General features: G+C 39.0%; 1 protein-coding gene across 2 annotated transcripts in view; it reads left to right on the top strand.

Annotated features, from left to right (window-relative positions):
- The window catches only part of ANKRD10 (ankyrin repeat domain 10), a 32,996-nt gene extending 8,528 nt beyond the window's left edge, over window positions 1-24,468 (top strand). Inside the window, exons 4-6 of one of the 2 annotated variants that reach the window (XM_068527073.1) lie at window positions 10,831-11,066; window positions 19,521-19,610; window positions 22,848-24,468. In XM_068527073.1, coding sequence (XP_068383174.1) covers window positions 10,831-11,066; window positions 19,521-19,610; window positions 22,848-23,323 — 802 coding nt within the window. In that variant the 3' untranslated portion in view covers window positions 23,324-24,468. Of the gene's footprint in view, window positions 1-10,830; window positions 11,067-19,520; window positions 19,611-20,000; window positions 20,297-22,847 lie in introns of those variants that run through there. The other variant, XM_068527074.1, reaches the window with a different exon arrangement.
- Window positions 24,469-24,750: the final 282 nt, after the last annotated feature.

Below are 24,750 nucleotides of genomic sequence, written 5' to 3'. Positions count from 1 at the left end.
CATTATACATTTATTTCAGTATTTAATTCATTTGTATTAACTTTCTCTTGAAGATTCATTGTAAAAATTTTTCTTCTGCAGTTCACAGCATTAACAAAATGGATGCGGTTTTCACCCTTAAATATTGAGTGTAAGCTATAGAGCTGTAATAACCAAAATAACTATGATAATATCAGCTTTTTTGTTTTACCTTGAGTGTCTTGAATATTTCATAAAAATTAATTACAAACCACTTTATTCTAATTGGAAATGTGAAAATTTAGCCTTTGGGAGAAATAAAACCCACAAAACTGACTTAGTTTAACCCTTTGGTTTCCACTTCATTGTTTTGACTCTGTATTATAATAAATATTGAAAACAGATCCTGGACAGCAGAACCATATAGGTTAATGAAAGGCTTGTCTGATACCAAGGGCTATCATTAGGCTCTTAGTATCTTAGCTTCTGTTTCATTAAGTATTATTGTTAAGATTAGACGTTAGTTTGGGCTTGGATCATTTACTTATGTAGCCATTTAGTGTTATAAATATGACCTGTGTTAACTGTTACATTGCAGGGAGCCTTGTGGCTTCATACGTAGTTATAACTTAAGGTAATGTAAAAACAATTGATAATATGAATATATTTTACACAGTTTAGAAAACATCAAGATGATTCTCATTGCATTGCTTTAAAGCAAAGTTGTAGATGCAGTTTTCTTAGCTGTTTTTTAGATTTAAAACTTAAATCTTTAATTTTAATAACAGAAGCTTTGATTATAAAATACAGAGTCGTAAAATAATTGATTCGATTCCTTAACTGTCATTTATTGAAATAATGAATAATTAGAAGTTGATCTTTTCAGTGACTTATTTTTCTAAACAATACTCTAATGGGGCCTGAGCATTTTATTACTAAGATGTTAGTTTTATTCACTTTAATGGATAGCTTAATCCTTTGAACCAATAAATATCTTTCTTGCGCTATGTCCTTTTTTAATAGGTGTCTTTTTAAAATGAGATCATTTTATTTACAATTCTGTCCTTGTTACAGGACCCTCGAGTGTCTCTTTCCCACCAAGTGTGACTGAGCATGGCCTCGAGTGCCAGTTTGTTTTTCCTTCTCAGTATAAGAGCCACTCCCTCAAGACCCTGCATATGGTGATTTCCCTTGACTGAACTTTCAGAAATTTTTTGGAAGAAATATTTAGCCTGAGCCACCTAGCCAAAAGCAATTTTTAAAATTATATGTCTTTGGCCTGGAGATAGAGCACAAGTAATCATTATTTATTGCTATTGTATATGTGGTTATTTAGTTTTAACACCTAGATAAAATGTCAGTTTCGCCAGTAAGCTGAATTGTACATTGCTTTTTAATATCTATTCTGCACATTTTTATAGTTTAACACTTTTAGTCTACCAACAAATAATAGTTTGGTTCCCCCAAATTATGGTACTTAGATCTCTTTTATTTGTTTCCTGTTATGCTGCTCGTATGGTAAAGTGTAGTCCTAGCCAATAAAATGCCTTTTTCTTTTAAGGTCATCAAGGGGCACAGAATTAACTTACTTACTTAAAGTTAACTTATTTTGTTTCCAGTTCAAAGTGAGCCAGATTATTAATTTTAATATTACATGCTATAGTGTTTAGGAGTTGGTGGAAATTTTTCCTTTTTATGTGACCAGATTAAAAGCTGTCTTGTATCAGTATTTTATCACACTTGGTGGTAATTAATAATTTTGTTGCTAATTCCTACTTTGCTTTTTATATATTTGCTACGTAAAGTGGCCAAAATCTGAAGTTGCTGCTTTTTTGGTCATGGGGTAGGTAATGGTGAGGGCAAGCGTACCAGGCATCTGTGGCTAGAATGGTTTGTTACATAACCTACTTGTCAATGTAGGCTGCATCTGTAAGATAACGCATGTCAGCTGCTGTGCATCGTAGCACATTTTCTAGCACCACACGTGAGTATGTTGATGGACTTTCTTTTTCTTCTCTTATTTTACATCTTGAGTTTTGGTGCCAAGTTTTCTTTTTCATGTGAGGTTTTGTTTCTCCTTATATGATTGTCATTGTTATTTGCCACTGTTTACATCTAAAAATAAAAAAACACACAGGATTAAGTGTCAGTTCTGTGACCAGACTAAATGTTTGTATACTTTAAATGATCTAAACCTCTACAGACGCTTCTCACTCTCATTTTTTCTCAAGTAGGGAGTTTTCATTAAGTAAGTTAAACTGTCATCATCCTTAACTTTGCTTATATGGCAGTTCAGTTCTTCACTGCAGCCAAGATTTGAATGCTACTTGCTACACACACAGGGTTTTTGATTGGAAGAAGGACATATAGTAACATGGATAAGTCGTTGCCTTATTTTTCTTTTGGATGATCAAATAAGTAACAATATAAAATTAAGTTTTAATGTGATTTCAGAGAAGGACTCTTGAAAATTTGCTGTCTGCTGATAATTAAGACCACCTTTTATGTGACCAATGAGGAGAAGCAAGAGAGCCAATTTGTGTTCCCACAGGCCAGCTGGGCACTGTTTTGTTCAGGTGACTTGGGGGCTCTAGTCATGCCAGTGGAAGATGAATGTAACCTGCATGGTGATTCAATCAAACATTTCCTCCTTGACTCCAAAAGATTGGGATCAATCCTGAATGTTTATGTGTTGCATTTACTTTTACAAAAGAAAAATTTTATATATATATATATATATTTATATTTATATATATATATATTTATATTTATATATATATATATATAAATTTTTTTTAAAAGACCTTTTACAAACAACTTTGTAAAGTACACATTTCTAGCCTTGAATTATCTTTCCTTTCAGCATTTTGGCACTGACTGATTTTGGTTATTTTTGTCTTTATTTTCTTGAGAGATGTAGTGGAGAATGTTTCCATATCAACCAGATATAAAAGTAGATTTTTTTTTTAATGCCTCAGAGTAGAAATAAAGGGATTTAGTGGGATTTAGAGATTCAGAATTGCTTGCATCTAAGGCCAATTTGCTAGTCCATTTTAATACTACATTATACCAGGTGCCAGTGTTTAATTACGTTGTGACAAAGTCCCATAGCTTTCTGTAGGAGGGCATTTCTGTAGAAGCCATTGATTCTGTGGTAACCAGATCTTCCAGTGGGTTACATATATTTTAACTTAATTCTTTTCATCCCAAGAGGAACTTAACTATGATCATCAGATAGCTGGAGAAGCATCTATAACCTTATATAAGCAAGTTCAGTGATGCACTCTGAAAAAATCTTTCTTGCCTAATTTAGAAAATAGACACAGTTGGCTTTAGTAACAAAAGTCTTAAAATGTGATCATAATAGACTTTTTTGAATGTTGCAGAAAAAAGTATTTTGCTGAACTTTTAAAAATTCTTAATTGAAATGGAGTTGGTTTAGTGTGGTCCATGTTTATGACCCACCTTTATTTGCTTACCCGTAGAGCTCTGTCTAGAAGCAAAATTTTCATTAGGGCAAATCATGTGATGAGCATATTTAATATTAGTGTCGGAAGTTGGTTTGCAGCTTTTGCCCTTGGCAAACTTCATTAGACATTTATTCATGTTTGAAGTTTGTGGTTTCTTTTCATCTGTTCACCTGTTTGCCCTTCAGAATAACAGTCCAACCATGAAATTTATTAGCAGTGTAACTCTGGATTAGTGGTTTCTGATCTTGGGTCCTGTGCGTTCCAGTCCTGACCTAGCGTTCCCTCCCTGACCTGCTTGTCACTACAGCAGTCTTGTCTGATCTTGCAATTTCCTGGCTCTTTTTTCCTTTTATTAAACTGTTGCAGGCAAGGTGGAGGAATTACTTCCCGAGATAGCTGATGAAGTTCTGCCTGCTGGAAAGGAGCAGATAGATGGCAGGCTGACAGTATTCTAGAGTTGCTGACAAATTCAGTTTAGAATTTTGATTGTTTTTCATGACAGCTTGAATAATATATAGGTTTTAATATTTGTTTAAGCACTGCTTTTATATAGTGCTTTCAAGTAAAACCAATGATTTCTAAATTCAAATGTCTTTTCCTTTGCTAAATTACAGTGGGAGCAGGTTAAATATTTCATCAGACTCTTTGAATGATGCTGTTATATTTTTAATGTATGCAAACATAACTGGGGTTCAGTTGCAACATAAAACTATCCTCAGTAATGTTGAACTTGAATTGAAAACTTGGCACCAAATTTATTCAAGTAGAAACTTTAAAAAATAGTTTCTTCCTATTGTTACCTGAAGAATATATTTAAGAAAGTCTTCATAATTACGTATTTAAGAGTTTGGATACCAAAGGGTTAAAAATACACGTTTTCCTTTTACTGAAGAAATTTTAGATGTTTGTAATGTTTTGTCTGTACAAATGGACATTTAGTAATGTTTTTTTATCTTTTTTTTTTTTTTTTTTTAATGATTCCATGTATTTGCTTATTTCCATCTAGGAATAGTTACTAATGTATTTGAGATACAGCATACCAAATTTTAAAGTAACCAGAATCGTGAGTTAATGGTTTTTAGTCCATACTGTTAAACTTTTGTTGAAATAACTGACATAATTAAATTGGCTTCATGCTAAAAATTACTAGAAGTAATTGAAAAGGCAGTGTTTTAGAGCAATAGCTCTTGGTCAAGGTGGTCACATGACAATGGCTTACGCTCAGTAAATGTGCTTCTGCACCTCATGTATGTATATGTATTTTTAATCAAAATGTTGCCTGCAAATATGTGATCCCTTATTATTTAAGTTTCCTGTTTTATGAACCATTGCCCGTTTTAAATCACACAGAAGATTCTGAATCTGTAAAAACTACACATGTCAATGTTTTACAGCTACGTAATTCGAATTGACTTGATTTTTTCAAGTAATCCTAGAAAGGGGGAGCATTCCATATAGAAACTGCTGAAACTGCCACAGGTGCTTCTCCGAAAACCTTACAGTTGTGGCATTGAATGTTCAGTATGGCTTCCTTTCTCCACTCGAGGCATACTGTTGAGGTATTTGTTGCGGTGATTGGTTTTAATGCTAATCTAGGAGTTCAGATATAGATTCTTTAGATTTGCATGCTTTGCTTACCCTAATTTATGATATCTACCTATTTACTTGTAAACTAACAATAGTTAAGTTGAGATCAGAATTTTAACAGAAATATTATTTATATAAAAATTGTGGTTATCTTTTATTGTCACATGGCATTAACAAAAAAGAAAACATCCTGAAGGTGATGTGACAACTCAGATTCTGAAAAGTATATTTCAGATAATTCCTGATCCGTGGTTTTGCAAATTAAAAAAAAAAAAAAGAAAAACTTATTAGAACGGCTTCTCATATTCTGATGTTGTGACACTATAAGTGGAAAATAGATGGGGGATTAGCTGGCAGCAGAGTGGAGTTTAGTTTTAAAGTTCTTTGGGGAGACATTCTTAGGTATAATGAGTCTTAATATTCTATTCAGAATTTTATTACAGAAAATATAGTATATGAGCCTTTATGTTTTAACTTTAGTAAAGTTTTTAAAAAGTTTATTTTGCCAGTTATTCAGCAGAATAAATAATTCACAGTAAATATTAACCTATGTCTTCCCATGTTTTCATATTACAATTTTGAAAGAACACTAGGAACTACTGGGAGAAAATGGGTAGCCTGCCCAAAAAATGACTTTTCGTAGTCTCAGTGAAAGTTGTCATAGCTTCCGTAACAGATTGTAGCAATTTGATTTTTACTAGTCTAAGAATCTGATCGTGTCAACTTTTAAAGAAAGTCAGCTTTAAAACTTCAACAAACTAGACCCAATTTGGACATCAAGTTGACTGGTGTCTGATTTTTTAAAATCTCTGCCCATTTTCAAAGATTTTTCAAACGGATACCAGAGGGGACCAGAAAGGTGAACTGGAGCTTTAGAACAACCTCACAGCACGTCCCCCATGGGGCTTCTTGCTGTCAGAAATGGACAGAGGTACATTTTAGATCAGGCATCATCTGCCCAAGTGCAGTAAACCAAAGACACGAAATTCACGTGTGTGTTTTTTAAAGATTTAGTCTAAAAATATTGTGTACACTTTCATTACTACCCCAATTTTCATGCAAAATGCAGTTTTTGAGAGTAATTTTGAACAGTATCTTCCAGATACTGAAAATTTCCATTTGGACTAGTGTGTGAAGACCACAGTTCAGATTAACTTTGTCTTTAGCAGCCCCTCACTTGGGGTTGGTAGGAGGAGCCAGCAGTGAGTGCAGTGTGGCCATATCACGCCCGCAGTGAATGCCTCGGGATTGAAGAGCGAAGGCTTGACTGTTTAAAAAGTAGTGTAACAGAAGAAAGACCACATTCAAATGTGAAATTATCATAGAACCTGTAAATCCTAAATCACATTCATGTGCCCAGCTCCCATTGGATTTTAGGAAAATCATGGAGGGTAGCTTAGGTTTAATACCTGCTTAAACTTGTAGCACTAAATAGAGCTGAAGGCTTAATAAATTGATCATACATTTTAACCAGGATAACTGTTTCAACTCTTAAAACGTTAAAATTGAAACATGCTTATTAACAAATAGGAGAGCATATATTTAAGAATGCATTTAAAGACCTGAGCCTCTTTTGTTAAAGTGTTTTAAGAACTATACTGCTTGATTATTCTTTATGCTGCTCTTCACCTAGAAATCCACGTGATTTTCAGCCTCTGTGTAATACGTTTGAAAACCCTTTCTACTTATTAAGTATTGAGGCGACGAGGAATTCAGACCTGTAAAGACAGTTTCCGCCTCATTCATATTAAGCATGTCGCCTAATTCAGTCGTAAGACACTTAGAACTTTTAACAGAAAACACTCAGATGGAGTAGGAATGATTATTTCTTCTGCATGCATGCTCTCTCAAAGTCTTTTATTTTACATTCTTCTAAAGTTTACCTTTAGATAGTCTCTTGATATTTAACATTTTGTGATTTAACAGATTCAGCAACTTTTAAAAAGTTATTTTTTTGTTTGAATTGAACTGTGCATAAAATTACCAGAGAGACAGTTTTCAGGAACCCATAGGCATCTGTTATTTAGAGTAGAGGACTAGTCAGAAAGAGAAAGACAAATACCATGTGATATCATTTATATGTGGCATCTAAAATATGACACATGAACTTTTACGAAACAGGAACAGACCCACAGACATAGAGATCAGACTTGTGGTTGCCAAGGGCGAGGGGGAACGGGAGGGAAGGATTGGGAGTTTGGGGTTAGCAGTTGAAACTGTTACGTATAGAATGGATAAACGACAAGGTCCTACTGTATAGCACAGGGAACTATATTCAGCATCCTGTGACAAAAAGAATATGTATGTGTGTGTGTGTGTGTGTGTGTGTGTGTGTATATATATATATATATATGTATGTATGTATAACTGAATCACTTTGCTGTACAGCAGAAATTAACATTGTAAATCAACATACTTCTATAAAATAAAATTTTTTTAAAAAGAGTAGAGGACTAGTTACCAGTATCATCTGTTGGTTAAATGTTACTCAATTGGTCCAGCCCATTGTTTGGTTTTGTATGGCCCATAAACTAAGAATGATTTTTATGTTTTTAAAGGGTTGAAAAAATCAAAAGGATAATATTTCATGACATGTAAAAATATATGAAATTCAAATTTCAGTGCCTGTAACTAAAGGTTTATTAGAACATAGCCAGTGCTGTGTTCACACATCATCTAAGGCTGCTTTCAGGCTGCAACGAGATAATAGAGACTGTGGCCTGTAGAGCTGCTGTCCAGCCCTTTGCAGAAGAAGTGCCTGCCCTGGATTGGTGACCCCAGTCATTCCTTTCCACCCAGTTTTTGTGCACCATACGATTGCAGAGCCACTTGCAAGTTTTTAAATATGAGCAGGGCAGAATTAGCATGTTAAACTACAAATAAAGAAAGGAGGGATGAATGTGGGTACGTAGGAAAGGAGATGGGAAGGAAAACATTTGGAGGTAGGAGAGGGAAATGGGAGGTTCTGCTGTCCTGTACCAGAGTCAGGTATTGACGGATCTTTTTGCTTTAGAGGAACATAAACACTATTAAACTGAATGTTACATTCAGTCCTTAGTAACTGAGAAATAATATAGTTGAAAACTTCTGTAGTTTCACCAGAAGTGGAGAAGGGGTACTGTATGTCCCTGTTTCTAATACTACTACTGTAGGGATAGTGCCAAAATTATAATCTCCCAATTAATTTTTCCAGTTACCTTATGTCCCAGATTCTGATATCTGTCCATACATTTGCTGGAATGTTTTGAACTCCCCTTTGGATCACTCTTTGGATCCCTCAGACTTATATGAGGAACCAGTTGAAGTTCAGTTCGGCTTGTGATTGTTCTTACTTGCTTGGTCCACACATGAGGGGTACATAGCATGAGTTGACTCTAGTGACTGTTCTTTCGAGTTTTGAAGATAATACCTCATACCACCTGGAAATCTGATTGGCTTCGTCCAAGCCCAGTGATGTGCAAGTGTTGGGACCACTCGTGGTAGTGGGACACAGGGCAGGAGACGCTGCCTGTTTTCTCTCAGGTGCAGGCAGGCGCTCCCACTCGGACATTTACAGTCTCCGGATACTGGCGTGCACTTACTCTTTTTCTTTAAGGCTATATTTCCTTGGAAGAACAGTAAACTTGCTATTCTAACTCAGATTCAGTCTACTGTTCAGTTTCTGAATTAAGAGTAAAGGAATTGAGTGTAGTTTGGATGTTCTTGTTTTCCATGACTTAGAAAAGTTGACATCCTCCCTGAGCATCTCAGCTTTCTTCAGTGAATTGGCGTTTAGGGTGGTAAATGCCATTTTAAAAATCTGTGTGCTGTTCTTTATTTTATCATCCACTGAGGAGTAATCTTTACTGTCAGCGTTATTTGTCCTGATTTTAAGCAGCAGCTTCTCATTTCTGTATTCTTTAATATTTGGAGAGCAAGTTCATATTTATCTATAGAAATGATCATTTTATAAACTTTGCTTATGTTCTGGGTCTTTGTCTTTTCAAATTACGTAGAGTTAATTTTTTTTTTTTTTTAATTTTAATGCGGCTACTTATTCTGTTCACATTCTTGATAGAGTGGACCTTTGTGGACCATTCACTCATATCTTCTGAAAATGAAATACACCATTTAAAAAAATTATCCCGTTTTACACTTGGTTGAATGTTAAATTTCTATAACATGTTGATATTAAAAATCAAGTATGTGATCATTTTCTGTACACGTAACTAATGTAATTCACTCTACCCAGACTTTGATATTTCCTCTCTATTTAATTCATATATCAAAATATTGTGAAATTTTAGAATAATGTTTATCAGAAATCATAGCCATGAAATCAAATAAAAATGTCAGTTTTAGTTCCCAGTAGCCCTGCACACAGCTGCCTTACATTTTTAAGAAAATATTGTTGGTTTTGGGGATTTTCAAGTCTTGTCTCTTTTATATTTGATCAGATTGAGTTTGGGCTTTTGCCTTTCTTCAAAATGTAGGATACATTTCTTTATCTCATGCTTTTAAAAGTGGAGACATATTTAGTGATTGTCCAAAAGTATATAGAGTTTTCGTTTCTGAGTTTGGAACCTTCTGAGTATGATGGCTGGAAATAGGAATACAGGGCTTATTGTTATCTTTAAAATGGAAAATCCTTATTTGTCCCTGATTCTGTAGTTTTCTCTCTGAAATGGCTTTTTTTTCCCATTAACGTTAGTCTAGGGAAAAAGCATCCAGGGTTGTGCCCTGTTCTTTCGGGAACAAGACGAGGCCTGTGTTTGGTCACAACTGCACTCTGCGGCAGAGCTCGCTGGGAGGCGTGGTGCTGCCTCGGCCCTTCGGTGCTTCTCCAGTTTCAGTGGATCGGCCTGCAGCTAACAACCTGTCTTGCTTATTTACAGATTTATTTCACAGAGCAGTGTATTTTCTTGTCTTCCAGGGGAACTTCAACGTGGAGTTGCTTTTGTTCCCTCAGTTTTGTTTCCTAATTAAGATTTACAATTTCAACTGGTTCTTTCGTATTCATCTTATTTAGAGCTTTCATTTATATTCTGCCACCACTTCTGATTTAGTCTGACTCTTAGCTAATGCAGAGGACATCGGACCTTGTTAATGTTATTAGCCACGTAGGATGATGTTGATTCTTTTTGATGGTAGGACTCAGCCTAGGGGGATGAGTTCCTAGGACAGTATTAGAAGGAAACACCCACTCAAATGCTCTGAAATTCTGCAAGTTTTCCTAAGGCCAAAAAAACGAAACACAAAAAAACCTCAGCTTTTCAGATCTCCAGTCTGATGATAAATTAGTCTCAGGACATCCTTCTAAACTTCCACTTATAGTGTCACATGTTAGCACAAATTCTGGCTTGTCATTAAGCCAGTTGGCTTTGTTTTTAGGAAGCCAGTTGTTATAAATGCCATGGACAATTCAGTACATGTTTGTTTGTTATGATTTTACTCGAGCTAAAGGAATGGATTATTAAAATTAAGTGCAGATAATATAGAATTCAGTTTCAGGTTAAGTCTGAAGTTAGCATAAATTTACATTCTTCAGACTAACATAAAAAATGATTTTGAGAAGTTAAATAGGAAGATGCCTTTTTTTTAAAGTTTAGTATATTGATTTTTAAATTACTGTCTCCCAAATCTTGCTTAGTAATCAAATGTGCATAAGAGAGAAGTTAGTTACAGAGCTAGGATGAGTAACTCCTTCTTTAATTCAGACTTGCTGTAAATCTGTATGCTCTTTCATATCACCTTCAGATAGTTAGTCAGTTCAGCAGGAGCAGAGACCAGATGAAAATGGTAATGGGATGTAATTCAGTGTTTTTGTGTCGTACAGCCTGAGAAATGCCAGTGGCCTGACGGCAGCAGACATTGCTCAAACCCAGGGTTTCCAAGAGTGTACCCAGTTTCTCTTGAACCTCCAGAATTGTCATCTGAATCCTTTCTATAACAGTGGCCCCTTAAATGGGGGCCATCCGAATGTATTTCCTAATCACACTAGTGTGGGAACAAATCGCAAGAGATGCTTGGAAGAGTCGGAACCCTTTGGAGCAAAGAAAGCTAGAACCACAGGTGAGACCACTTTGTGGGTGGGAAGGAGCAAATGTGTTTCCTTTCTTTAACGTGTTTTCTTTTTTATGGCTGAAAGCGCCTTCGAGATGACTCCTTCACGTAAGGGGTACTGTGCCCGGAGGACTCTGGTGCAGTGATGGAGGAGTTTTTCCTGTGTTGCCACTTTGAAGATTGGCCATTTAACGAAAGGGGAGGATATGAGAGGGCAGTGTTGACAGCTGAAGTGTAAATGTGTGTATATAACTTTCTGCACACCCAGGTTTACCTGCCATGAATTAGATTTTTCTCGTTTGTTGTACCTGTTTGAAATACAACTATTAAAAAAAAAATCTGCCCCTGTGCCTCATTTTTTTTTTCCTGTGAATTTTCCTGGGCTTACAACAATTGTTGGTGTGATAGTAAAATACAGTTTCACATCTGGGAAGGTAGATGTTTGCATTGGACACAGTGTGGTGTGTGTGTTTGTCACAGCAAGGCCCGGTGTGCCACTTTGACATTGAGGACTTAAGTCTCTAAGGTAAGTTATTTTAGATTTAAGTGTTCTTCCACCTTTTTATCTTTAGATAGTTTCGGGGTTTGTAAATAAGCAGAGTCAGCTAGTCACTCTTTACTGTTGAGGAAAAAAAATCTCCCTTTCATTTAGGGGGAAAAAAATTAAGAATTACTAGCTTGGCAGGAATATTTAGCACACTTACATGGAAAAGGAAGTTTAGAGATGACGGTGAAAAGTAATCATGGTGAAATTATGCGCTCAGATAAGATTTGCCGAAGATAAATACAAAGTTGTGCCCTTTGGCTTTAAAAAAAAAAACCAACTATACAAGTATAGTCTGAGAAAAACCTGAGTGGCTAGTTTCAGTTGACTTTAATGTGTCAGCTTTATCCTCTTTCCAGTGCTGTGCCTCTTGTGTGTAACTGGAGTCTATCCAAACAAAAACATTTTTCCTACAGAGTCAATAAAATTGTATCATCTCCTTCACAACTTTTAAAATGTTGGTCAGTATAAAAACTTGTGATTATGTGACTTTTCTATAGAAATGAATGTATGAACTTAAAAGTAATCGTTTCTCAAATTCATAGCTTTTGTAAGTTACGGGCCTAATAGTTTTTAGAAAGGTATAAAAATCATATGCACAACCTGAAGGTATGTCTAAACTTCAAAAAATATTCCTTGTTTTGTTTAATGCCTGCTTAATTTGGGATGGTATTGTTAGCTTCACTCTACGACCTCATGCAAGAATTGGGACGGGTGTCCACGTCATGTTAGTGTATAGGATAAATCTTAAATTCTGTTTAGTTTTTTAAAAAGGATGTCACTTAACATTCTAAGAAGACTCAAATGTACCTAAAGAGTTTTAAACTTGTCTCATCAGGTTTTAAGTTCGGTTGAATTGGCCAGTATATTCTTATTGAAGTATCTCTTTCAAGCCTTTCCAAGGATTCCTAAAACTTAAGAACTTGTTTCCTAGACCCCGGGGGTGCACAATTTGGGTTTGAATAATCACGCAGGCATTTGGGAGACTTTATCTTCCTCCTCTAGACAGGGATTCATCTTGGCTGACTGGGTTAGAGGCTGGTGTTTTGCACATTAAACTCACAGTGCAGCTTCCCCAAAGTGCCCATTCCTGGTGCTCAGGTCGAGGATGCCAGTTGAGAAGAAAATGGGGTTGGAGCCTGGCGTTTGAGTTCGCAGGTGCTGATTACGCACACCTAAGCCAGAGTGCTGCTCCAGTGCACGTGGAGAGAGGGGGTCTTCTCACCCTCAGCTCGTGCACCTGACTTCTCAGCTCCTGTTTCCGGGCCCTCACTTGGCTACTGGCCCCTGAGGTTCAGCCCACGTGTCACTCAGGATTGTGCATGTGTGTGAATGCGCATGTAGAACAGACGGGCCTTCGTCCCACCCTTGCCCCTGCACTCCTTTTTCTTTTCTCTGGGAGAAGCTTTCTCTTTTTTCTTTTTACCATAACATACTCACGGTGAATGGGGTATTGGGGCAGTAATTCTCCAATTACTAAAACAAGGTTTTTCTTCCCAACTGCCTGAATTTTCTAAGTGAAATAATAGTTGGCCTCAATAGCTGTATAGTTATTCACATTCTGTGACTGGGGTGTTTTTGTGTGTGGGTGGGTTTTATTTATTTTTTTGTATGTTGCTTTAGTTCATTTTCATTTAATTTCTGACATCTTGTTTTGATTTGCTATATAAATGTATGAGCTTGAGGTTTTGCTCGTTCTGAATTACTCATTTTGTAGATAAGTTTTTAGTTGTCATGCCAGAGTAAAAAAATATGTTTACCCCATTGTGTAACATATGCATATAAAATAACATCTTTGAGTAACTTCACATGTAAAAGTATTTAGAGAAATTGTAAATCTTTTGGGGGGGCAATTTAAGTTTGCTGTTTTAAAAATAGATGCCGTTAATACTATCTTGGCTACATAAATGCATAGCGTGGACCTTACCAATAAACTTAGTCTATTCTGTCTTACTAGAATTTAATAACTACACATATTGATGTTTTTAGTGTGGAATATATATTCACAAAAGCAATTAACTTCCAGAAATATTTCTGGCCAAGCCAACTCTTAAAGACGTATGTGTCCTGTAAAATTGACTCTTAACTTTTTTTTTTAAGTTTGGAATCACGAATGTGAAAGTTACCTACTCTTCTCCATAGCGAGTAGGATCTCCCTCTTAATAAACTGTTTTCAGATATTTTAAGGTAATCGGAGTAATTTTTCCCATGGCAACCTTATTGATGTAAGAGAACGTAATGCAGTGATAATTTGTTCTGCTCAAATACAGACTATCCTTGGAAGCAAGTTGTACTACAGACATTGATACTTTAAATGCCTTTCATGCGGTCATTCACACCAGTATCAGAATGCACTCTGGTCAGAACACAGATGTGATAGTTGTGGCCACGACCTCTCGAAGGTGAAATAAAATCCAAAGCTATGTGGGTGGTTGATATAAATGAAAAGTACTTTGGGGTAATATTTTCCCCGGTATGGATTTTGTTCATTTAGGATGGTGCAAGGAAGTATCAGTATATATAACTAGGTTTGGGTTGGTTGGGTTTTCTTTTCCTCCCCGTTTACCAACCGTTTGCTCAGGATGGAATGACAGGTGGACCTCGGGACTTCAGCTGCAGCTGCTCAGTAAAATTTGTGTTAGGTCTGTTTAGCATTCTAGTTAATCTTCAGGAGTAACTGCAATTATTCACAAATGTATTCCTGGAAAACTTGTCCAAATTATCCATGATCCAGAATAGAGAAGAATGCCACTCCCATCCATGAGAGAAACTTTTCATCTTGTTTTTAATCCATAATTGTTGGGGTGCAGCTCCAGAGTGTTCACTGGGGAGAGGCAGTGTGAGTTACAAACTGACCCAGGAACCTACAGTTTTATTTTGGGTTAACAGTTGCCATCAGTAGGAGGCTGTGGTGGTACCAGACCTCACGTGTTAAGTTGACTTCGTGGTTTTGTGTTAGTCAAATAGATGTATTACTGAGCTTAGCATCTCATATGTCACGTGTTAGGTATTTAACATAAAACACCGTTTAGGAAAAATACATCATGACTTAGCTTAAAGTCAGCAGTAGGAAGTTGCTCAGCACATGATCCCCAAGATGAATTTAACATAGAGAATCTCCCTCCACTTTCTGCTCTGAATTGTTCGTTTTGACCAGGCTTAAAAAGACAAGGAGAAAGGAGGATGGGTTTGGCTTAATGAGCTTGTTAAGTGGTACAGGTTAGCTAATGACTTAAAACTTCAGATGACAGAAATCAAATTGGTAATGTAGTTCCATGTATGTGACATACACAAAAGACTTTAATAACTTCTGGTGTATCTTTAGTGTTCTCACACTTGCAGTAAATGGCCGTATTTGCTTTTAAAAATTTGACCAGAGAACATTCCTAATTGCGTTGCAGTAACAAATGATTGTGTTATCTCAATCCCCAAAGACATAGCATTTTATAAGTACAATCTGAATGAATGACATTTAAGAACCAAGTGATTTTCTGTTTTAGTCTTGAGCTCAGCAAACCTCATGCACTTCATCCTCTGCGCATTGTGGCAGCTGCAGCGGGAATCAGCCAGGGCCAGGTCCTGGCACGCTTTGTTCCGGGTGGTCTGCGTCACATGCACCTTCCCTTCCGTGTTCTTTTAACAGAACCCCAGATCCCTCGTTAGTGTTTCCACAACTGTCACTGCTTCTCCGTGTCCTTGGTATCGTCACTAACCTGCCTTCTTGAATTTCCCCACCCCCAGTCTGCTGCAGTTGAGGCCCTGGCAGGAGTCCCACGAAAGGTCACCGTGTGGTAGAACCGCCTTCCTGCTGGCTTTATGTGCTGTTGTGATTTTAACAGGACCTTTCTTTGCAAAGGTAGTTATCTGGGTAAAGTGTACCGCGTAGTAGAAGAGAACAGTTGTAATTAGTAATGCAGGGAAACCACTAAGGAAACATTTCCTTCCTGGTTCCTTTCATGGGGAACAGGGTTCCCCAATGGTCAGAGCTCCCAGTTCAGTGGGAAGGCCAGAGGGGTGTGAGGTAACCTTGGTTGTGGGTCAGCACCTAGGATTTCCCACGCTGGCCCCCTCAAGAGGCGCAGAGGACGGTGAACAACTAGTTGGTCCCCTCGCCCCAGACTGCACTTGACCCGCTGAGTGAAAGTGCTTGACAGTGTTCGCACATCGCACGGTGTCAGCTGTGTGGGTTGTGTCTAGGGAGTGGCGCCCTGTTACCTAAGTGTTCACATCTTAAAGCACAGGACTGTGTAGACTGGTTTTTGCCTAGTAAGAGATTTCCTTGCCTTAAAATAAGTCTGATGAAAAAAAACAAGTCTGATGAGGTGTTTCTCATAAGCCCTAGATGTGTGTTGTAAATGTGCCTGGCGATCAAAATCCTGTTGTGTGCATGTTCTGCATCTTGGGATGAGGGGGGTGCCACTTGCACAGTAAAGGCACATCTTCCGAAGTTGACCTAGCCAGCGCAAAAATCAGCTTCCTCGATGGCACAGTTTCTGTAATGCTGCAGACCCCTCCCTGTCTTTAAAAGTTAAGGAAGGCTTTTCCGATGTTTTAAAACTCCTTGATCAGAAATAGTTTATGTCGTTTTAGAATCTCACTGATGTCTGGCTTTAGGAGTTTTTTTCAGCTCTCAAGTCTTAGATGAAAATTCAGATGCGGATTTGTGTGTTGCCCTGGGCACCTTCCCGAATGGAACATCTCTACTGGCCGCAAGGTCAAGGATGAGGGGCTTCTTAGGCAGTGGTCACACCTGGTCGTGACTCCACCTCTGGGGATAGAAAACTGGGAGGGTTTATTTTGAGCCAATCCTAGGTGATTTTCTGTCATAAATACGCATCGTCTCACATGCATTGGAGTCATGTCTAGTCAACAAATACCTGCTTTGGCAGTCGAAGTAAAAGACAAGGACGCTTTTTACAAATGTTCGGTAATTTTTCCTTTTAACTGGAATAGGAAGATGGGAAGGGAATGTGCTTCTTTTCTAAAACAAATAGAATCAAAATGGATACTTTTGGAAGAAAATGGTTTTTTCTGAAATGTCTACAAGCCACTTTTCTCAGACGCGGTGTGGAGTATTTCGGTAGTTCCTTTGGCAATGGCGATAGGTGTGTTGGGAGAAAATGCCGCAGGTGGCGTGCTCCGTGGCTGTGGAGAAAGGAGTCGAGTCCAGATGCAGTGTCCTTCAAAATTCTGAAAGGCCAATTTTAATTTCACGGCTTATAGTGCAGTTTTAAAAGGTAAACGATTACAACCTCAGTGCTCCCATTGAGCTGTTTGAGCCCTTCCTGTTTCCAGGTGCTAGAAATGAAGACGTGAAGGCGTCGGTATAAAATACATCACCCAGGGTTCTAGGCAGCTAGGTTAGCAGCCGGCTGGCTGCATATCCTGGCAGATGGAGCCTGTATGGGAAAAACGCCTTGCAAAGACTGCGTATCTACGGAGAGAGTAATTAAATTCTAGGCTGTCTGTATTAGCATGTGCCTCCCACGTTCAAGAGTTTTCTTTACTAGAATCTGAAAGCTTTGGTCTGTTTCATTTTTATCCCGCTCTGTTGGTGAGCAACGACCTGCATGAACAAAAGACACGTGTGAAAGGATAGCGTCCCTAGTGCACTGCATGGGCCTCTGGTTAAGGGATCAGTCTCTGCTTTAAGGTGGTATTGTGCCCGCTCCTCTGTGCCCGCTTTTATTTTCAGCATCCCCTGCCATTGCCACCAGCTCGTCTGGCCCCCTAGTGGCAGGTCTGCCCTCCTGTCCTTTTTCATTTTATAGCTAGTCTGACCTGAGATGACTCCTCTCGTTACTCTTAATAGTTTTGCTTGCTTTCTGTGTGTGTGCCTTCTCTGGCTAGAGCCTGGGCATCATTCATCGATGGAACACTGCCAGGCACTGGGCTTAGGGAGTGAAGAGACACATTCCCTGCCTTCATGAAGCTGTTTCCTTGTTGCACTTCTGGGGGAGGAGGGGGGTCCTCGTGTCTCACCTGTCAGCTTTCTTTTTAAAACCTGCTTTTCAGAGATCTGAAATTGCCGCTGTAACCTAGATGTCACTTTCCCCAAGGAACACTGGCCCTGAATTCCAGAACAAAACCAGGCATTGAGAGTATGGCTACATAAAGCTGTCTGCACTGTATCCCCAGTGAAGTCTGACCTTTTGTACGAGGACGTTTGTGGCTTTGCCCGGATAACCTGCACTGGTTCTCAGTAAACTGCCTGATCTGGCTCATCAAACGTGGGCCTTGCTACTGCAGGCCCCTCATCTCTGCGGTGACTGGCCGAGAACTCCTGAAGGTTGTGAGACTTTTGTCAACTGGTACCTGGAACGTCCCTCTCCCAGCCCCCCAATCCCCCATTTTCTAAGATGTCCTGTTTACCACTGACTCAATTTTTGAGAGTACCTTGTTTCAAAGCGAAGATGGAGCCTAGCCTATCACTGATTTGGGGCCTGTGGAGGATTAAGAAAAGCTTCACAAAAGACTGAAGTCCTCAGTTTGTTGCCTCTGGCTTTAAATCACCTCTATTTTGTAGGGTGCTTTTGGCTTCATACCTGTGCAGATCTTTTGTCAACTGCGCAAATCACACGGCTCTGTTTCTGTTTCTTCCATATACTGATCGTTGAGAATTTGTGTTAATCTTTTATTAAGACTTTTTTTCATTTAAAACTGTTTCAACAGTTTGGCGAATACTCTGGAACTGATATGCTCATTCCTATACTGAAAATGACTCGTGTGTGTCTAAAATTAGAAGTAATTGAAGCTGCACAGTTCAGGTTTCTCTGTTTTTAAATGTTTATTTGAAAGAAATTACACTGAAAGTTGTTACTTATTTGTTGTATATACCCTCTGACCCAGAAATCATTCTAGTTTATCTTGGGAAAGAACCAGAAGTGTATGCAAAGGTGCATTTGTAGGGATGTTAGTTATGGTATATTCATGATAGGAAAGAAAAGGACCCACCCACGCCGCAGTGGGGAGCTGGGTGGTGGGTGAACTGTAATCCAGCCATCCAGTGGGTTATTATTCAACTTGAAAGATCCTTTTGAATTTAGTTGATGGGATGCATTCATGCCATGGTAAATGAATAAAGGCGAGGCATGAAAGTGATTTTTGGATTCAATTTTGTAAAAACGCGTGCTCCTTAAGACTGGAGAGCCAGCCATATGCTGCGTGCGAGTGGCTGCTCCCGAGAAGTAGGCTGCCCGGGGGTTGCAGGAGGTATTGCTGCACAGAGTGTGTGACCCCTGGAGGAGTGGCCAAGTGTGCTGCTCTCCAAGACGTGGGAGTGGGAGTCTCATAAGAAAGGTGCGTGCGTAGCGTCCTTCCCAAATGTCTTGGAACCCGGACGTTTAGTGGGTGTTTCCAGTGGCGTTGCATCTTGGTGCAGAGGGCCAGAGCTGCTCTCGGGTGGTACTGGACAAACCTGTCTTGATCTTGGCTTTTACTTTATTTTCTGTTAATGAAATAAGTTAACTTTTTTTAAAATTTGAGGACCGTTTTAATGGTTTTTATGTTGTTCAAGAATTGTCGTTTCTTTATGAAAAACAACTGAAGGAACATTTGGGGGCGTAACAGAGTGTCCTGAATCTTTAAAACTATTTAGAAATGTCTCTGAGTTGTATAACTGCTATACATTGTCCAAATAACAGCCCTAAATGAAAATTTATGCCGACAAGTCAATCTCAAGTAGGCGTCTGAAATGCCATGACTTTTCATCGAAACTGCACATTTGAGGAATTGTTTTCTATTGGGGAAAGTAAGTTTTTCGGTAGTGTGCCAAGTCCATTAATGATCCGTAGATTGTAAAGTTATCTGACAGTTTTGGAGCGTCCAGTGCTCTGACAACAAGGAATGAGAAGCATCTGTGTTTAAAAGTCCTCTGCTTCGGTGTAGGGAACCTAAACTTGCCTTTGTTTTCTGTGCAGCTCAAAGCTCGGATGACCCCATGCCGCTCGTGAATGGCGAGGCGGAAGACGATGCTGACATCATGCACATCGATAGAGAGTTTGTAACAGGTGGGAGTGGACGGTTTCCTGTTAGCCGCAGCAGCGGTCCAATGGTCGAAGACACCAAACAGCAGGAGGGTGGTTCCGTTGGACCGAAAGAAATAGAAATCTATACTGTTTCAGCAATGCAGACCCCCTGCCGTTGCAAGAACCAGTATGCGTGTTATTTCTAACATGCGTTCGCTCAAGCAGTTTTTGCACTTTGTCCAGTGTTTTAGAGAATGTTATGCTATAATTTGCATATCTTGGACAAGTTTGTAGCTCTAAGGAGAAGTGTTTTGGTGCATTTTATGGATATGAAATATATAAGTGCAATCTTCCTATTTTGATTTGAGGCTTTTGCTTAATGTGCCTTGTTTAATTTTAATGAGGTCTCACATTTTTCATTTTCTGACATAGGACCTTGTGGTGACTATACCAAACGGACATCTATTGCTAGTAATTTCGAAGCGATAAGCAGCAAAAGGAATGTCTGGCTGTAAACAACACTGAGAACTAGTAGATGTTGTGGTTTTGACTCGTAACCAGTCAGGCCACTGTGAAACCTCTAACTCAGCATTCCCGGTTGCTCTGGTTTGTGTGGCGCTCACTCTGAATCTACTAAGATGCTGAGCACGCTGTCTCACAAAACACATTTTCTCACTAAAATTTTGAGTATATTAAAACAGTTGATAGTCATTTTTGGTTTTTAAAAGGTAAGGGCTTTGTTTCTTTTACTATTTAGAGTAAAGATTTAGCCATTTAGCTAATGCTTTTTTCTACCACTCTTTTATCTAGGTGACCATGAAAACATTTTAGCCATTCTTTTAAAGTGTTAATATATTTGGGAATAGATACTGGTTTTTTAAAAGTTTTATTATTATATCTGTATGCTAAATTCTTTACTGGGGATAAAAGATTATATATTTTGTTTCCCAGAGGTACATGAAAAATTCATTTTTGTTCACTAAGATGAAAAGAAAGTGTGTACATCTTTCTGGAAGCTACAGAATTGTTACGGATGGAGTCACCATTTTGCCAAATACTTAAATGAAATGGGTAGATTTTCCAAGGGAAATTCTGATTGGATAATACATTTAAAGATCTTGGCTAAAGATAAATAACAGAACTCAAAGCCAGCTTTTTAAAAAATGGCATTGCTACATGCTTTTAAAAAGGCAGAAGTAATCACTCTTTAATCTTCAAACATTAATTCCCTCGGTTTTCAGGTTAAATTTAATGCCGCTCTTGAACCTAACGTTGAAAAGGCCATTGTTTAAACTCAACTCATCCCATGTAATAGGTGCCAAGTAAGCATTCCCCATGTTTTTCATCACTTCGTTTATAACACTCTCTGACTGAATAAACAAAAGGTATGAAATTGCTAGAGATTACTTGCAGTAGGTGGGCGAGGGGATGGGGTGGAGGAGGCGAGTCCTGGAAGGTACGTTGGAACACGGTGTACGGGCGGCCCTGGGCGGTCCTGTAGACCGTCGGCAGGTGCGGGGCTGGCCAAGCAGCGTTAGGTCTTAGCCAGTCTCTGGGAGGTTTGCTGCTTTCATGCTCAGTTTTACTAGATGTTCCATAATGACAGGGGGTTACAACTAGCCTTGATTTTTGAGAATGCGTAAGGGAGCTAATTTACTTTAGCTGGGCACCAGAGAAAAATGATACACACGCAGTGAACGTTAAACAAAAAAACATCAGTCTAGTTAACTCGGATTTCTGAGGCCCAGTCACCTAAAAATATAATTTCTATCTTTGTTAGTAGTAGTATAGTTGTCTTAATAACTGTCGAGGTCAACATCCTACTCATGAGTTTTATTACCCAGGAAAAGCTGTTTATTTTTGGGAAAATAAATAAATATCTCCCTGGGAATAACTTGTTTTATTTTTAATTTTACCTCATGTTTAGTTCTTGAAATACTTGTCCTCCAGCCTTAAGTTTAACGAAATAGAAAATCTGTCGTTCAATTTGAAAAGAAATAATCCATAATCCGCTGAAGAATTTACAGCGGCTGTTAAACTGTGTCGCTTAAACTGCCAGAAAATTGATGATTAATAGAATGTTTCGAAGATGTTTTTGTTCACTGAACAAGATGTGATTTTTTTTGTCATCAGAAAGATTGTCAGGACACACAGAAACCTATGTCCGGGTGCCAGTCGGGGGTCATAGTGTGCGGGGTGTTAGGGTCATGGGACACACACCTGTGCGTCCTCATTCTAGAGGTTACAGAGTCAGTGCTTCTGTATTTAATGTCACACTTTACTTGAATAGTGCAGAACATTGGGGTAAATTTTAACATCGTTAAGCACGTCATAATTTGAGATCATTCTCTGTACTGTTCTGTGAATTCCTGTGAACGTGACTATTAATCCTTGAGTTTCACTATACAGAAAATACCTTGTAATTGCCTATTCCCATGTGTCCAAACGTTTTGTGATTGACATTTTTTTCCCATAAGACATCTCCCTCTTAACAGATGTCTATATGTGCAGATTATGGTTTTTGAAAGTGGAAGCTTGGAGATCGTAGTCACTGTAATTGCTGAACTCAGAAGAAGCTCTTCAGAACTGTGCTCTTGGCCCAGGACTGTGTGCATGGAATCATTAGGATTCACGGCCCTTCCTGCAGTCGGCCAGCGCTGCCCTGTGGCGCTCTGCAGAAGCGCTGTGTCATGCGAGTGTTGCTGAGGAGAACGCTCCCTGTTCCTCTGCCTGTGTGCGCGTCCCGGGCTTGGAGGAAGCGCTCTGCGGAGCCTCCCGTGGCGCTGTCAGACTTTGTCCCGGGAGCCTCCTTAATTCACATGCTTCACCAACTGCTTTTCCTTTTTTTTTTTTTTGATTTCTTAGAAGCTGGAGAAGTTTGTGGTTTATTTTAGCCCTTTGTGGGAACATGTTCAGTTCTGATGGACTGTTTCACAGCTGATGATTTTTAAAACTGCTTTCCAAAGTAGTCTTAAACTGAGAACAGTTCAGTGCTGTTGGTATTTTTCATGCAGCATGTTTGTCAGCTGAAGTCCTTTCATTTGGTTCCCCAACACTAATGAAATTTATAAATGTTTCCTATCTTACCAGGCAAATGCTTCTGTTGTGTTTTCCTTTTAAATCACTTATGCACCGTTTTTTGCCTTGCAAGAGGAACTGGTTTGTTTAAAGAAAGGAAACTAAATAAATCCTTTAAAACAGTAGCAGGAATGAAGCATTTTATACTGTCTCCTCCCCTCTGGTTCTGAATTTTGGTGACAGGTGTATTTCTTAATGCAGATACGAAAAACAGTAGCTCCGTATCGAATACACTGACAAATGGATGTCTCATCAATGGACATTTGGACTTCCCCTCCACGACACAGCTCAGTGGGATGGAGAGCAGGAGTGGCCAGTGCTTAACAGGACCTAATGGAATTGGCGGTGGACTAGTTCCAGGACCGCCGTTTCCGAGCAGCCAGGGTTCTCCCTGTGTTAATGGGACTGAGGAGCCAGAAAAGGGCATGAGCGTTAACCCCGAGATGTGCGGCTCTCTGCACCTGAACGGGAGTCCGAGTAGCTGCGTAGCCAGCAGGCCTTCCTGGGCGGAAGACATCGGGGAGAACCTGCACTACGGACACTACCACGGGTTTGGGGACACTGCCGAAAGCATCCCTGAGCTGAACAGCGTGATAGAGCACTCCAACTCCGTGAAGGTGGAGGAGGGGTACGACAGCGCCGTCCTGGGCACCATGCACCTGTTCCACGGCTCTTAGGGCCGAGGCCGCCTCCTGGACACATCAGGCCTCCTGCTAACCAACTCCGAATACTAGTGTAGCATCACCCTGAAGGAATGCCACGACTTGTACTATTTTTTTATACTTCAGCTTTCTGAAAAAGTGCACTCTTATTTGGCAGGTTCTCGTTGAGTCCTAGCATGAGTACAAGTAGGCTTATTTAGCGCACAGGTGTCTCTCCGTGGGATAGTGGGCCTCTTTCAGGATGCACTTTTGAAATTTAATTTTTCTGCTGCCAATCTCAATATTTTCTTTTGAATACCATCACCATAGATTGCCATTTTTCCTTCCCTCAAATTAAATTGTATCTGACCAGGATAAATTGCAGACAGTAAATGAGGTGTCTGGTAATTTACCCCTTTGCACACGGGCATCATTTTGAAGAGCTTGCTTTTACTCTTTCCAGTAGAATTTTTGACAAAAGACAACTCTTTCCCTATGCAAGGTACAGCCTTACAAAGATTTCTTGCAGTGATTTGTATGAAGAAAAGAACGTTTGTCTTTTTCAAAGTCTTTTCACTGAAACTTTGCTACGTGCCGTGTGGTGAAGGTCTTACTTGTAGACACACGTATTGGTTTGGGGACATGAGTGGTCCCTTCTTTAATGGTGTAGCTCACTGCCCTGGATTTCACTGAAAGCACCTGCAGCCTGGGACTGGCTTCTGATTTGATGTGTTTTTATGCCACATTTCCTACTTGGACTCTAGGATTTTTACCACAGATAATGGCTTCCCTTATACGTAGTGGAAGTTACTCTTTGTAGGGACTGTCAGGTCAAAATATTTAACTGACTCTTTTGACTTATATTTTCTTTTTTCCTTGTTTTTGTTTTTTGGGGTTTTCTGCTTTAAAATATATACCACTATGTATATCCATTTAACTGAGGGACTTTTGAATCTCTCTTAATAAAGCTGCATTAAGTTTATGGTTTTATAGAAATTAGCTTTTGTTTAGGCAACTAGTGGTTACACTGTGCAGATATTGTCATGAATTTTTACTTTTCTGATTTTTGTAATAAAAATTGGTGAAGATAGAGGATGTGTCAGATGAACAAAACCAATGTTCTCAGAGTGTTACTAACATTTTGTTTTTAAATTGTCCTTTACACATGGAATAAACAAACGCTCACACCCGCTGTGTCTCTGGGTATGCTTCCCTGTGTGAGGGTGGTCCGTGGGAGGAACTGGAGGCGTAGACTTCTACTGCTGCCTTTCATTTTGCTTGTAAGATTCCATTTACTCTTCTCATCCTCCCATGTAGTCCTTTTCACCGCTTTTGGTTTGTTCACATGCTCTAATTTTATGAACACATTGTCTCACTGGATCTCTCTTGGGGGTAGGGGGAGGTATAAAGTGCTGTCAGCTAACAGTATTATCCCTGCATGCTTATTTTCATAAAAGACCACA

Source organism: Eschrichtius robustus, chromosome 18 (genome assembly GCF_028021215.1).
Source record: "Eschrichtius robustus isolate mEscRob2 chromosome 18, mEscRob2.pri, whole genome shotgun sequence".
Taxonomy (NCBI): domain Eukaryota; kingdom Metazoa; phylum Chordata; class Mammalia; order Artiodactyla; family Eschrichtiidae; genus Eschrichtius; species Eschrichtius robustus.
The sequence above is the reverse complement of the archived record's forward strand: the minus strand, read 5'-3'. Positions and strand labels throughout refer to the sequence as shown.